General features: G+C 45.8%; 1 protein-coding gene across 1 annotated transcript in view; it reads right to left on the bottom strand.

Annotated features, from left to right (window-relative positions):
• The window catches only part of LOC139049159 (cytochrome P450 3A6-like), a 34,847-nt gene extending 19,481 nt beyond the window's left edge, over positions 1–15,366 (bottom strand). The window contains exons 1-4 of the mRNA XM_070524402.1: positions 15,254–15,366; positions 9,209–9,305; positions 4,406–4,458; positions 3,808–3,904 (exon numbers count right to left, since the gene is read on the bottom strand). Of these exons, the coding sequence (XP_070380503.1) occupies positions 3,808–3,904; positions 4,406–4,458; positions 9,209–9,305; positions 15,254–15,309 (303 nt within the window). The 5' untranslated portion in view covers positions 15,310–15,366. The remainder of the gene's footprint in view (positions 1–3,807; positions 3,905–4,405; positions 4,459–9,208; positions 9,306–15,253) is intronic.

The following is a 15,366-nucleotide window of genomic DNA, read 5'->3' as shown; positions in this document are numbered from 1 at the left end:
CTTTGTCGAAATCCTCTGCCTCCTCTCTCTCCAAGCGAGCGACTACGTCGGCCGCCTCGCCGGGTAACAAAGTGAGCAAGCGCTGTGGCCACGTTTCCCGAGAGAACCCCTGCTTCTCGCACGTTCGCTCAAAGTTAACCAGGAACAAACCAATGTCCTCTCCAAGCTTAAACGGCCGCATCAGGTCAGTCATTTTAAACAATACTCGTTCTTCTGCACCGTGTGCCTGACTTCCATTACGAGCGCGTTCCATCTCCACCTCGAGACGCTTCATTTCCAAAGCGTGTTGACGGTCACGCTCTTCTTTTTCTTTCTCTTTTCGTTCTTTTCGTTCAAGCTCATCTTTCTCTTGTTGGTCTCTAAGTTCGCGCTCCTGTCTTTTTGCCGTCTCCCTCTCCTCAATGGTCTCAAGGCATTCCGACAGCTCATCATCCTCAGCTCCTAACTCAAGAATAGCCCTTAGCAGTTCTGGTTTTCTGAGTTTGTCTGAGACATCCAGACCCAACTCTCTTGCAAGCTCCAACAATTTCGGTTTGCGCAACGACTTCAAATCCATGGCTGCTCTGAATGCTGCTTTCTCTACTGCCTACTATTGTCTTGCCGCAACTAACCCGGCAGCAACGACAACCCCAATTACCAGCTCTGTTTCTGACACTAACAAAAGCCTGGCAAAACTCAGAAGAAGAAAGTCCCGCACTCACCAAACCTCGCAGCCAAGAATTCAGCGCAGTCGTTCCGCTGCAGGCAACCAGTCATCACACATGGCTCGTTGCACTGCTCCCGGATGGTCGTTGTGCTGCTCAGCATACAGTCAACCGCATATCTTCGCTGCTGGCCTCCGTTGTCGCGATCTCACCGCTGGCAACCAGATGTTTGATCCTCACCGATGGCACCGGCTGTTGGAATCTCAGCGCTGCCACCGGCTGTTGGAACCTCAGTGCTGACACCCGTTGTTGCAACCGGACCGTTGGCGCCCGTTGTTGCAAATGGGTCGCAAGCCCCAAGGGTAGCGTTGCCCTGGCGGCCTGGGGCACACTGGAAGCATCCGAAGGTCCCAGCAAAGCATGAGGCGACTGCTAACAGAACAACTTGTTTATTCTAGCATCGCAAAGAGCGGGCGGTCAGGTCGACCGAAGTAGAGAGACGGGAGAGCACGTTACTCAACAGAAGAAATCGGAGCCTCTCTCCTGGCGTCCGGGGGCAGCTGCTCTTATACTCTTGGCGTCGCGGGCAAGAAGGAAGGTCACGGGGCGACACCACGTGACAGCGGCGACGGACGGACTGAGAGACACGTTGGAACAAGGAGGTGACGCATCAGACGGGCCGGCGCCGGTCAGACCTCCTCGCTTCACACTGGGGGAGCTCCTCTCCCCGGCTGCCGCGCTTTGACAAGCGTGGGCACACACACACACACGCACACACAAAGACACGTGGCACTGAACATGCCGGGACGTGCTCGGCGGGGATGCGTCGCGGCCGCTCCGAACGGGCCAAAATGTCCGCCGCTTTGAACGAAGCCCCGGCGTCCGTTGAATCCGCGCTGGCTTTACCGCGCGTCGTAGGCGAAACGTAACAGTGCTATAGTGAGAAACTATATGCATAGCAGCCAACGCTGTGGAAGCTAGGGAGACGTCTTGCAATGGCTTCGTTCGCACTTGAATATAGTTCGATGTTTTTTGACCCAACTGTGGCCGACTGTCGTTTATATATCGGTTCAGTATTGAACAAAACAATTTTTAATCTTAGAAACAATCACACTGTGGTATACGTCTGCTAATACGTTGTTTTAGATCACTTTTAATTTTTGTTGTTCTTTTCGTGTTTATTACTTGCAACCCGTAACCAAGGGCGTCACTTCCATGCTCGCGCGAGCAAACGCTGTTGCCGCGCATTGAAGCACTGACGGAATGCGCGAAGTGATAACTTTTCTTGACCGGACTTCTTGCGCAGTTCCCACAGCGTTGACTGCTATGTAAGGAGCGGGGTGTAGATGTCTTAAGACTCAAATGAAAGTCTGCGTCCGCTTATCCTGAGAGGAGTAAAAAAAAATGGCCAGGCTTAGCTAAGGTTAAGCCCAGGATGCGAAGCCTACTAGCCTTTATTTTAACGCGACAGCGTTAAGGAGCCCGTGTCGCAGAAAAGCCGGTGTCATCGGCGTCGGCTCAGGCGTGCGGCGCTTGCTCAGGCGCACATTTCGTTGTCGCGCCGAACGCTGCGTTGCTCGACGCTCACCGCGTCCGATGCGGGGCGCGTATTCGCTGCGCCGTAGCAAAGCCACCTAGAAACAATCTCTGTAGCACGCCGCAACATTCGCTTCTCATTCCAACGAGCAGCTCTGTCTCCAGGAGGCACCTCACCTCGTGAGTGTCTAGCAGAGGCAAGCGAAGCTGCTTATATACCGCCGCGACGCCGCGAGCGACGGCGCGAGTTGGAGCCCCGTTTCTCCTCTGTCGTGACGTCACGGTGTCACGTGGTATTGAAGGCGACACCACCGCGCCTGAGGAGCTGGGTTGAGCTCTAGTAATAAGCTTCGCATAAAAGAAAAGGAAGAGCCGCGACTGGAGGCGCATTTGTGACGTGGGCCATAGGCTCCAGCGATAAGAGGCACAAACGAACTCTTTGTTTTGTTATATTCGGAATGACTGAACGCAAGAGTGAATTTTAAACGAAGGACGCGGCTCGAAGTAATGGGATAGAGCGCATGCTGCATGCTCGCTTCCTCGCACCACTCCGGCACCGTTTCATTTGATTCTGTATGAGCTATCAGAAGTTTTTTTTTTTTTTGATTGGAGCGTTTATTTGTATACTTTCCCGGGTTCGGTGTGCACCATTCATCCGCGTTCTGTGCATGTCGTCATTGAATCGAAAAGAAAGTAGGTTGCCAAATGGGGTAGTTTGAAAAAAAAAGTGTCCATGCTGCAAATTCAGGCGCATGCTTTTATCGTACGCCTAATTTTCAGCTTTGCCTTCAGATTCAGATTTATTGGTTCCAAAAACATGAGTAATTACATGACGAATATACAGACGAGGGTCCCAAAGTCAAAGAACTGTAGTGGGACCCTCGGTTAATAATAACAACATTGATGGTGATGTCAATAGACAGCAAATTAGCGTATTATAAAACAACATCTACAGATCAAATACATCATTAGACATGTCATTTACAATCAAACAGGAAAAGCACGTTATAAAATAAAGTCGGAAAAAAGCATGGGTGAAATACAAGAAATGACATGTGAGATAAAAGTCAAAGGTACACCGCCAGATCGTAGTTAAGTTATCGCAGGAAATGATGCTTAAGGTGATTTTTAAAAATTGCAGTTGCAATTGCAACTCTTCGCTTGCGGCAACCAGCGCTTTGAGGCGACTGAAAGGCGCCATAACGCTTATAAGATTTTCAAAGGCGCCTACAAATTATCCTAATTTTCGCAGTTATCCTGCAAGTTTGCAATATATCTCGTGCTGTGACATCTGATGGAAAGAAAAGAATCTACCACGTCGACCGGAATATTAGAATGCCTGGTGATTGCTTCGAGCATTTTCCGCACTTTTCCGGTTACGGTAGCTAGCATATTTATAATCGTTTATTGACGCATACAAAAGCGCTAACGCATCCAAAGCCAAGAGTCAATCATTTTCTGCACAAATCTCCTAGGTTATAATTGCTAACGCTTATTTAGGAAGCTAAAGCGAAAAGTAACAATTTTAGTGCGAGTGCGCAAATAAACACGGCTAATTTCATGCACCTTCTAAAAGCGGCTTGAAGAGTGAAATACAGCAGAACTAAGGTTGAACATTTGTACTCACTCCTCGGCTTGTAAAATTGTTGCAATCTTTTATCTGGATCTTTTTGATTAGTTCGGGATCTGTCACAATAATAAACGGATGAGCACCATTGTAGAACCTGTAAAAAGTCACCCCACAAAGCAACGTTACATGTATAAGATTTGCGGTATAAGGTAGCGAGTTGAAAGTATGACGTCATAGGCAGGGATTACAGCTCCAGAAACCGGGAAGTGTATTATGCTTTTCGTACGCTTATGTGACCACTCTCGCATAAGATCACGTTTGGAAGTTTCGTGAGAAAAGTTTAGCGGACCTGACGGTAATAGTGGACAGGAATCCCTAGACCGATTCCAGCACCTCCAGATAGGGAACATGTTATTGCTAAGGATAGCATGATTATGCATTGCAGGCGATTATATTATTTTGCGGATGTCACTGCGGCAGACAACAGCAACGGACTACTAAATATTGAAGAGAAAATAAGTCGACTACCTCCAAGCCAGGTAAGATTATTGCAACAGTCACACAGTCTTTTCATTTACTCTGCGGGCTACATGGCATTAGCTTAAATTTCTGTATATTCATTTCCGAAAAGAAAGAAAGAAAACTAAGCACGTACCCTACAATGTCTCCGTATTTGTCCAACCATTCCCGGAATGTTATCAGCGATCCCTAAAAAGAAGCAACAAAAATAAACTACGCTATAAAAGTGAAAATGTTTTTCGCTGCCTAGCAAAAGGAAACCAATTTAATGAAAGGTCTGTGTGAGGTTAGTTTGCATGAAATGAAAAGACAGCACGCCATAGCACATCCCTAATAGATTTCTTTGGTGTGGTGGACCCGACCGCGGAACCAAAAACTTGGAGGATGCTTAAGCTTAGCCTGTAAGAGAGTGGAATACGATAGCATTCAAAGATCCCTGACCGCGTATCACACTTCCCGGCAGCCACAGTTTATGCAGTCTTACCGGGAAACGCTGGTGGTGAACGCTATGCACGAAGGCGAGCTTTCTGGTAGAAACACGGCCTCTTGCGTGGGACGTGAAAGCGCGGAGGAGAGTGCTATCTGCACGGTATTGCAACGAACATGACCGGCCACTCAATGAATGGTAGAAACGCTAGAAAAGGGGTTTATGTTTGATCTTCCGCGTACGAGAATTATGTTTTCTAGTATATCAACATTACAGCCCGGGGCGCTATCATGTCTGTAGGTTGTGCGCAAGTCGTACATTATGATTTTTTGGATGTACTTTATTTTGAGAAATTCAATTAGTTCAGAAACGCCTTTGCGCTACACTGAGTGCCTGCGTAGTTCGGTACCCGTGGTTCGGAATAATCTTTCTGTCACTAGACGGTCGGCACGGCACGCCGGCGACATGAAGCTCTTGACACTGTCACGCTAAAATTATTATTTGCAGGCCTCACAAAATATATCTCTCACTTTCTGCAGACGACAGAGAGAATACTAAACTACGACAGACGACTTGCTTCTCCATATCGGCATCATGTTACTTCTAATAGCGTGTTCGCTGAAGATTAAGGTTTTCTTTAGGTGTCCCAAGGTCTTAATGACCTTGAAGCATACGTGGCTCTACAGTTTGTAATGCCAATTGTCGCACGGATTGCGGCTATGACGAGAACGGGAAAGCTACAGGTATTCGTTCAAATTTGTTGAAGTTGCATGATGCGATGTCAAAAGAGCGGAAAACTGTGCTGGCACTTATTTGCGGAAGCTTCAATGTCGGGACCTGCCTGCGGAAATACTCGAGTTTCGCTTTAACAATCTCGTTATGTTGATTTCGTTGCAAACTAGTTCTGCAGAAGCCCGCTGGGTGAAGGATAGTTCACGAAAGGGAAAATTAACGTCTACCCAACTGCAAGATGAGTATAACCAAAGGAAATCTGTATGGGTTTCTGAGAAACTAAGCTGTGCAGCAAAAAAAAAAGAAAAGTCACAGGCCTGCGCAGCACAGGCAGCCCAGTCACCCAAACTAGAGAGTCTTCGCGGCAACCTTTCTTCCCGTCGTTGTTGCGAGAACGATATGAACTGTCTGCTTTGAATCGACGGCGAGCTGCGGCTTGCGCTGCTCCCTGCACAGCGGTCTGCTGAGCGCGACATTGCCTGGTGACATCCACGCGCGTAGCTGTACGATTCGCTTCTCCACCAATGGTTCGTGCCTTGCGAGGAAGCGGCATGACCTGTACCGAAGAGAAAGCACAGGTATCCGGACTACGCGGCGCAGATGCCAAATCCCTTGACCCGTGGCAGGATACGGGGCTGTTGTTTTTGATGATGGTGATTTAGTTGCCTCCCATTTTGAACGTGGGGCGGGGATAAATAGTCACCTAGCCTGCTTCAGTTAACCAGATCCAGCTGCATGCAGCGTGCAAATGATACACGCAATTGCAACACTTCCAGATGCCTGGTGGAGTACAACGCAACTGGAATGCAAAGTTTGCACACAACGACGCTACGGGGCGCACATAACACATCGCGTCAAAATGGCACGCTAGGATGCTAATGATGATGATGATTTGTTGGCATTAAATTTGGCACGAGACGGTGACACACAGTCGCCTAGCCTACTTGACTTAATGAGATATGCTATACATGTTTTCATTCTCGCATTTTTGCATGCATCTCCTTAAGCTTCTTTTTCTTCGTCAAACCTTGTATAGGTAGCTCTTACCAGTACATATGCTACTGCTACATTGCGTGCCGCCTGCATTAATAATAGGCAACTGCAGTAAAAGTGCGCAATCATCGACGCTACGTTGGGCGCTTCGCACATCGCTTGACAAGTGGCACGATACGAAGCTAATGATCATAATGATAGTGATTTATTGGCATACCCTTTCAAATGGGCAGGTGACATAGTCGCCTAGCCAGCTTGATTTATAGAGGTCTACACGTTTTCTTTTTAAATCTTGCATTTTTCATTGATGTAATTAATCTTTCTTTTCTTCCTCAAACCTTCTCGACCTACCTTGTACCGCTGCCTAGGCAAGTGTTACATGGCATCCCACACGGTGTAAGAATATGCAACTGCATTGACGTATCGACGCTACGCGGCGCGCTTGTCATATCGCATGTCTCCTTGCGCGCTAGAACGCGTTTATACGGCACTGCTTCCACTACAGGCTAACAATTCATTATGGACAAGTCGAATGATCGACAGACATGCCTAGCCACCTCGCTCGACAAGGTCTATCTTCCGAGAAGAGACTGCTCAAGTCCGCAGTGTGGTGGCTACATTTGATCCCGTACCTGAATGGATTTCGCGTCTGCACGCTTGTGTTTGTTTACCAGAATTTTTAACTGTCATCGAACTGCATACTATGGGTGAATTTGTTTCTCATGTATGTTCATATGTAATGTAACTGCATTGGTTTGACACTACTGATAATTCCATGCAATAAAGAAAAAAAAGCGCTGACGAGGCTCAGTGGTAGAGCAGATGGCTCCCGAGTAGTGGGGCCCAGCGAGACCCTGGCGGGAAGTCAGTGTTTTTTTTTTTTTTCTCATTCCCAGTGATTGCTGTGACGGAAACCGCAGGTGGCGGCGGCAAACGTGGCCAACAAAAACGGATATTGGAAGTAGTACAGCTAGCGCTCTAAGTGATTTGCACCATCCGGCACAGCTTTGTAGCTTGATGGAGATATTGCGGTCACCGACCAAGTCAAGGTGAAAATAACACACAGACATTTCGGGACCCGTACGGGCTCCGTGATCACACTAAAGGCGGGCAAGAGCGGGCACTTTTCTTGCCCGATCACACTCTTGCCCGCTCTTGCCCGGTCACACTGAAAGCGGGCTCTTGCCAGCTTTTAGTGTGATCAAGGAACACGTACGGGTGCCGAAAAGTCTCTGTTATATTCAACTTGACTTGGTCGGTGACCGCAATTTCTCCATCATCATCATGCTAGCTGACCAGACGAACTTTCGATGAACTCTTGACTAGCTTTGTAGCTTCATGATGCACTAGGGTGAATGACAATTTTCTCACGAATGAGTAAAGTTGTTTCAACCTAACAGATTCCAAGAAAATTGCAGCGGGAAATTAAAATTCAAGGAAATTGCATTAATTGTGGCACAGTTCAGCATTCGTTAAAAGGTGAATAAAACCTTTTAGGTTTGGTTATTAAGCAAAGTTGGCATATTTAGGTGCTTTGTTTCAGTTCTTACGCTTCAGTTGGAAAGTTCTCAATTGTTCATTATGGTGAGACAGCTCGTGAGTTGAGTTCAAGAATTAATATGGCCATATTGCAATATCACAGGAATCATTACAAATGCGTAAATAATTCTATTTGGTTATATTGGTGAAACCCTCACTGGTTGCTGAGAAACTACACAATATCTTGTCATTTCGGCGAACAGTGAAAGTAGTGAGAGATGTGCGTGCAATGCCACCCGGTACTTTTACTCCCCGAGGTAATTTAACAGCGTCGTATTTCTCATCTTCAACAGAGTTCCTGCACTTTTTTTTCCGTCATGACGGCCATGCTTGGTTTAGCGTTGTTGGCTATAATTCCTAGGCACTTAATGTCGAATCAGGCCAGAGGAAATCCGGGCAGCAAAGCCCCGTCACAATATTGTAGTGCGTGGCCTCGATAACCTTTTCGGACAGTTAAGTGAAGTCAATGAATGCTAATCTTTATTGCCCAGCCAGCCGGCCAGATTCGACTTTCCGAATAATGTGTGAATTTTTGTGCCGTTCCGTATATCGTGAAATGGTGAGCCTGGTTTTAAGAACTCGTAGAAGTCATCGATATTGTGACAGTGTTTATTGCTATTTTTTGGGCTAGCTTGAATAACATAATCAGAATACAACGCTGCAGAGTTACCACAGACACACAACAAAAGAACGATCGCGGGCGATGAAGCCATTCGATCAACTGATTTATCAGGAAAGAACACAGGGGGAGTGAAAGCGTGAATGTAAACGGTCATGCGGAAAGAACTCGATTGCGCTCACTGACAGGCTGTTGTGTTCTCTGGGCGGCAAGCGAAAATCACGAGTACGAGCACAGGTAGCATAGTTGCATGTAATACGTTAAGCCTTGCGAAGGTGTTAATTGAGTAAATAGCACGTGGCAATAATAGTTAACGTTCTCATGTCAGTCAGATGGAAGCGCTTCGTCGTCCATGTTTCTATCTATATTTTCTGTCTCTCTTAATTCAAGAGCACTGTATTCTAATACACAGTTTAATGGAGCTTGCCATTGATGAATGTTTCCGGCGTTGAACGTTTTGTGAACAGTTTTCACGCACCAAATACGTAATTTGTGAAAAGCACCGTTGCCACACTACTGACGCTGCTATAGAACATCGTCAATCTTTTTAAAACATATTGGTATGTGGCGTTATTTAAATATGTTAACCTGTGTATTTATAAATACCGTATTTGTAAAGCAAGCTTTACCTTCTGTATTAACTCAGAAAGGTTTCCTGAAAGAAAGCTTGGAGGAGGTCCAGGGATTCCGAGGTCCTTAAAGAACGAGAAACGTCGCTTGCGTTGTCTGGAAAGAAATGCAACAACGTGTGGTGAGGACAATGTGGTACTTATGTATCTTTCTTCTTAAAGTTACTGCTTCAACCATGAACAGTACACTGAGCCAAAGAGGCATTAGTTCTATATTATCAGATATCTAAAGTTGACTTGCACAAACAGAAGGAAGCGTAAAAGTGGATTAATCTGATCCCTTACGACTTAGTATAAAACTTCACTAAACGGATGCTTCCTATAAAGGCCCTTTAGCTATCACACATTTTTGTTCTAAAGCCGCAATGCATTTTCCCGCTCGATGCAAGGGATGCACGTAACATTGAATATCAAGTGCTTCCCGCTCCCTCGGAGCCATGAATTCTTCTAACGTATGTTTCTAATCGAAAAATGACGGAAGTCCATCTGGTTGGGATGAAGCATGACAAGAGAAATGCATGCACCAGCCAAAAATTCCCTTAAAATTCAACACCTTTCGACTTCCATATCGAAGCCTTGTTCACAAACGGATCTCCCGCGCGGAAGCCGAAACGCCTTGCTTCTTAAAGTTTTATTTGGTCGGTGTACCTCTTTCTTTTGTCAAGATATACTTCTGGTCAACATGTGAAGACAGCCATACCTAAATTATGAACCATGCACTAAGCACGACGATGACGCTCAAAAGCAGGACTTCAAGCATGGCTTGCGATGCCGGCGTCCGGGGTAATGACACGACACACTTGCCGGGATTTGAGCGGAAATCGCGGAATCAGCACATTTTGTCGCGGGTCGCACGCGTTACCTGGTGCTGCTCTCTTTTCGTGCTGTTGCTATTGTTATACCCCGACTCTCGATACGATGCCATACAACCAGCTGTGACTTCCGATGTGTAGATGTGGCTTAGTCGAGCGAGCACCATGCAATGACTCACACACACTATAAAGATAACAAAAGCCGAGCGCTCGTGGTTTTCGACTTTATGAGACGCATCAAGTTTTTTTCATTCCTTACTTTCCTTCCACAGCAGTCACATTACCTAACAACAAGCATGTTTGAAGCGGGGGCTGGCTGAAAAAAATTGTGTTCTTCTTTAGACGACCATCTTCGGCATGTCAGCTGAACCAACGGAAAATCTTCAGTATAAAAAATAATAGCAACATATTCGTATGTTTATTATACCGCTGCGAATTATGAAAGTAATTCTATGAGTAAATCTACGCAAATTTGTTTGCTGTAAGGCGGATAGTTTTTCTTCAGGATCCTTGCTTCTAAATTTCATGGAGTTACTTCTCATAACCTTTGCCTGAACGGGTTCGCAAAACAAATGAAGCTATGACAGATGATTACATAATATATGGGTTAGTTGTCTCCAAATATCGGAACATACAACTTAGCCGCACGCATGGCTAAGCAGCACGAGGCGCAGTTGTACACTCTAAGAAATGTTTACACCCTTTCAGGCGTATCTTGCCACAACAATCAACGCCATCTGTCTTGTCCGCAGTTCCTTTCTTTGACGCTGCGAACCCGGTACTTCCCGCTAACGAACGGCATGCGCGTTATCAGCATGACAGAGCATTGGCGACGGGAGCGTAGTGGGCGCGGCGTTTTCAAGAAAGGAAACGCAAGCAAGGCAGATGACGATTATTGTTGTGTGGCAGATATACACCCCAAGGGGTGTAAACTTTTTTTAGGGTGTAGCACGAAACTGTTATGGTTTAATGTGTTTCATTCCTATGGGGAACTTTCTCCGTTGAACAAACAAGCAGGCGCTTCAATGGATGGATGGATGGATGAATGCTATGAACATCCCCTTTGGAACGGCTTGGTGGTTTGCGCCACCAAGCTCTTGTCATTATATTGCTTATTGACCTACGTATGTTAAAAAAAAGAAACGAAAAAAAGCATCACGGTAGATTCTCATAACCAAACAACTGTTTAAGAGAGCGCCATGCTGCGACGTGTAGTAGCAACACTTTGGTCGATAACCACGAGAGACATCAGTGGCCGGAAACATTTTCTGACAAAAATATTCTCTGGGCCGTTGAAATGCAAATTCAAGGGCAACTCTCCTGTCCCTATTTTATCATGAACAGGGATGATTGTACTTTCGCAACAAGAGCTTAACCTCGGTTTAAATGCAAGGAGAGTTTGCTTTTTACTTTTAACAAGAATCCGGTTGAGCGGTGGACTGACGCACTAGTCTTCCACTTTCGAGTATTTTCTCGAGAAACAGCGACTTCTTCGCCTCCCTAAACCTGGACTGTTGGTGTCATTGCTTCTTGCACTTAATATCCAACGCTTAACTAGAGATTCGCAGCGACAGGTTCCTGCAAAAGCTCCGAAAACGCTGGAAGCGCTCTTGGAGCTAGAAAAACTACTTCCGCATTCCTGGACTGAGCGAAGCTACGAGATTACACAACATTTTGCTGGGACGCCAAGCGTGAATCGCTTGGATAAGAAGTGTCCGTCGGGGTTGGAAGGCGTCAGGTCTAACTTTGGCGCGAGCATCGCAAGGCCCATAACTCCCGTACAGAAAGGCACCGAGTGACAAGTTGAAGAGCAGGGAGAAACAGAGGGAAATTCTAAACATGTCTCTACAAATGAGACTGTCCAACTTCTGTCATCAAGCTTATTCCATATATGGCTTGACGTGAACGGTGAAACAATGCGAGCTGGTACAGACAGTGGAGTCTTAATCTCAATTGTAACAAGAAGCAGAGACAAAGCAGAGAACATAGTTACAGGAAAAACAGTCGTACGAGAAAGCGATGGGCGTCAGAAGGAACATTGCAAATGGATGCGCTTAAAACTTAAGTAGTAGTCACCAACTGCTGACACTGGTTATAGAATGCATTGAGTATGACTTTCTACTCTTCCGTGAAGGCATTAAATTGCGCAAGCTTAACATACACTGGGGTGACACTGTGTCTGTGAGCGAAGAAGCGCATCAGCCGTAGCCTCTGGGAAAGCAGAAAGAAATCCGCATTGTGAACAAAGAAGATGACATTCCTATCGTATATCCTGAATTATACTGTTGCAGATGCTATCCTCCAGGCACTACGAAGTTTGAAGTTCCCTTTCCAATTCCTTGACACAACTGTAGTACAGAACAAACCTTACCACTTCACCAGAAAAAAGAAAGCAATACTGAAAGAACAGCTTGCGAAGATGTTGGACGCGGGTATTATCCGTCCGTCAGTAACACCATACGCATCGCCGATAATAGCAGCCAACGAAGATAGAAACTTCCCACTCTGCGCATACTACAGACCAATTAGGAACCAGACACAGCTCCTTCCATTGCTTATTTCTAGAATAGATGGAAGTATTGACGACACAGTTTGATGCACTTGGTTTTCTGGATGGACATTTTGTAAAGGCTTTTGGCACGTACCACTTCAAGGGAATAAAAACAGTATATGTCAGTTATATTTCTGTTTGGTATGTACGAATACAACTGTCTTCTCTACGGATGGAAGCACTCGCCCAGGCGGTTTTAAAAAATGATGAATATGGTTCTGGTTCCGTCCATGGGCGGGGCCAATATTACGTGGCCAATATTATTGTGTATTCTAAAAACGAGCGTCCCCGAGAACAACAGCAGGCTTATGTCCTCGCTGTCTTCTCAAAAGCGAACTTATAGGTAAATTTCAAGAAGAGTGAATTCTTTAAGAATAAGGCAACTTTCTTGGCCAGAGTACTGCATGCCACTGCGAAGAATACAAAAGGAAGAATCAGCGGCACGCGTAGCAACAGACGTGAGTCCTTTTGATGTTCGCTCACTTTAGGTGTTCTTGGGACTGGCTGAACATCATAGAGCATTTATCCATGCCTATGCTCCAAAAACCAGTTGCCTGACTTGGCTTGCACAAAGAGGCACACCATTCTAGTGGACTAAGTGGACTAAATTAAAATTAAACTATGGGATTTGACGTGCCAAAACCACTTCCTGATTATGAGGCACGCCGTAGTGGAGCGACTCCGGAAGTTTAGACCACCTAGGGTACATTACCTGCACCTAACTCTAATTACATGGGTGTTTTCTCATTTCACCCTTACCGAAATGCGGCCGCCATGGCCTGGATTCCGAAATGGACTACGAAGAGCTGGTACGAGTTATCTCGTCTGGTCCAGTACTCAGAATTCCAGAATTTGCCCTACCACTTGAGCTCAATACAAATGCCTCGCACTTTGGAACGGGAGCGATACAACAACAGCGAGCCGCAAGCCAGCCGAATAATGTGCAACTAATAGTAATTGGCTACCATAGATGCACATTTAATGAAGAGGACGTGAACTACACAATGACAGAGAAGGAAGCTCTAGCCGTTTTAAAGGCTATTCGGTACTTCCTTTCCTACAGGAAAGGTACCAGATAGAAGTTGCACACAGATCATGAGGTGCTCACTCACCTTTTGAATATGGCAAAGCGGAAAGGAAAAGTCGCACGATGGGTCAGCGAGCTTCAATTGTTGGACTTTGAAGTGAAACACCGTTCACGAGCTTCTGGAAATATGAGGACGCAATATACAAAATAGGGGTCAAACTTGTTGACGAAACAATAGGTGCCGCCAAAATTTGGGAAAGAACTGAACCTTCACAACAGACACAGACAGGTAGAATTGCAGTGCCTCCCATATTGCTTCCAAAAATTCTGTACCTTTACCACATTAGTTCCCGTTCAGGTAAGCATGCTGGTTTCTGGCGGACATACATGAAACTGACGAACAGGTTCACATGGCCCCACATGATCGAATACATGAAAAATTACGCGCAGTGATGTGAAAAATGCCAGGTCAAAAAGGTATTTTGAAAAACGGACTCAAGAAATTATGTAACCGAAGCTCTTGAACGCACCATTTGAAGTTTTACACATGGACTTCGTGTAACTAAAAAAAAAATCCAAAAGCATGAAGAAAACGCAAGCATTCCTCTTGAGTGCGGGAGTGCACCAGGACAGCGGCACAAGAACCGTGGAAGGGGGATGCCGACAGTGTGATTTCCATTTTTGTCGAAAGATGTTTTACAACGTGAGAGCATTAGTATCAGACAATGGACATGCTTTTCGGAGCTATCAACTTAAGGAAGGGCTGATCGACGTGGAGTTAGGTTCACAGCTCATATCACCCAGCAGCTAATGGGCTAACTGAGCGAGCTATTTATGACATCATATAGTATATAAATATGCATCCTGACTTTTCAGGTGGATGGAAGTGCTGCTTGAAGCGGCGGTAACTCATCATAACTAATCCTACTCAACAGCTCTCGAATGTATACTGCTCTTTGCTGCTACTGGGAACCCAACTTATTTACCACCCGACACGTCTGTAGGAGGCAAAGCAATGCTGCATATGACAGAAGAAAGAAGAAACGATGAAAGCGAAAACAATTGCCATGAAAGAATCAAAAGGACCTTTGATAGAGAACAAAACAGCGATATCAAGAATAGGGGTTGGAAACATGGTGCTATTGAGAAAAGGGCTGTGGAATTTAAGCTCTAATCGCAGAGGCCACTTTCTGTTGTCGAAACAACGAGCCAACAAGGAATATAAAAGACTGTGTGTTATGTAGGCGCAAGGCATCAGCCTCTGTAGCAAACGCTTTTCAATGCCATCCCAGGAGGGATGAAAACAAGGCCGTGGGGAGGGGTGGTGAAGCGTGCTCAGGCAGTTCAAGAAGAAGAAATTACAAGACTGAATCCGCAGTAACTGGGCTGGGGGAGAAGAGGCGAGTAAAGAAGTTATAAATGGCGTCATGGAGAGTAATCTGCCTGTTAATTATGGTCGGGCTTCTTAAAACGTACGCAGAGCAAATAAACTTTAAAAGGCATAATTTCGGCTTCCACGCGGAAGCCTCGTTTTCAAACAGGGTTTCCGTATGGAAGCCAAAACGTCTTGCCTTTTAAAGTTTTATACGGTCGGCGTACGTTTTTCTTTTGTCAAGATATACTTCTGGTGAACATGTCAGTATAGCCGTACTTACATAACTAACCATGCAGCAAGCGCGACGATGACGCTCAAAAGTATGGCTTCAAGCATGGCTTGCGATGCCGGCGTTCTGCGCAGTTCGACGACGCAGACCCTGGGACTGGAGCG

This window comes from Dermacentor albipictus, chromosome 8 (genome assembly GCF_038994185.2).
Source record: "Dermacentor albipictus isolate Rhodes 1998 colony chromosome 8, USDA_Dalb.pri_finalv2, whole genome shotgun sequence".
Taxonomy (NCBI): domain Eukaryota; kingdom Metazoa; phylum Arthropoda; class Arachnida; order Ixodida; family Ixodidae; genus Dermacentor; species Dermacentor albipictus.
This window is presented reverse-complemented; position numbering and strand designations above follow the sequence as displayed.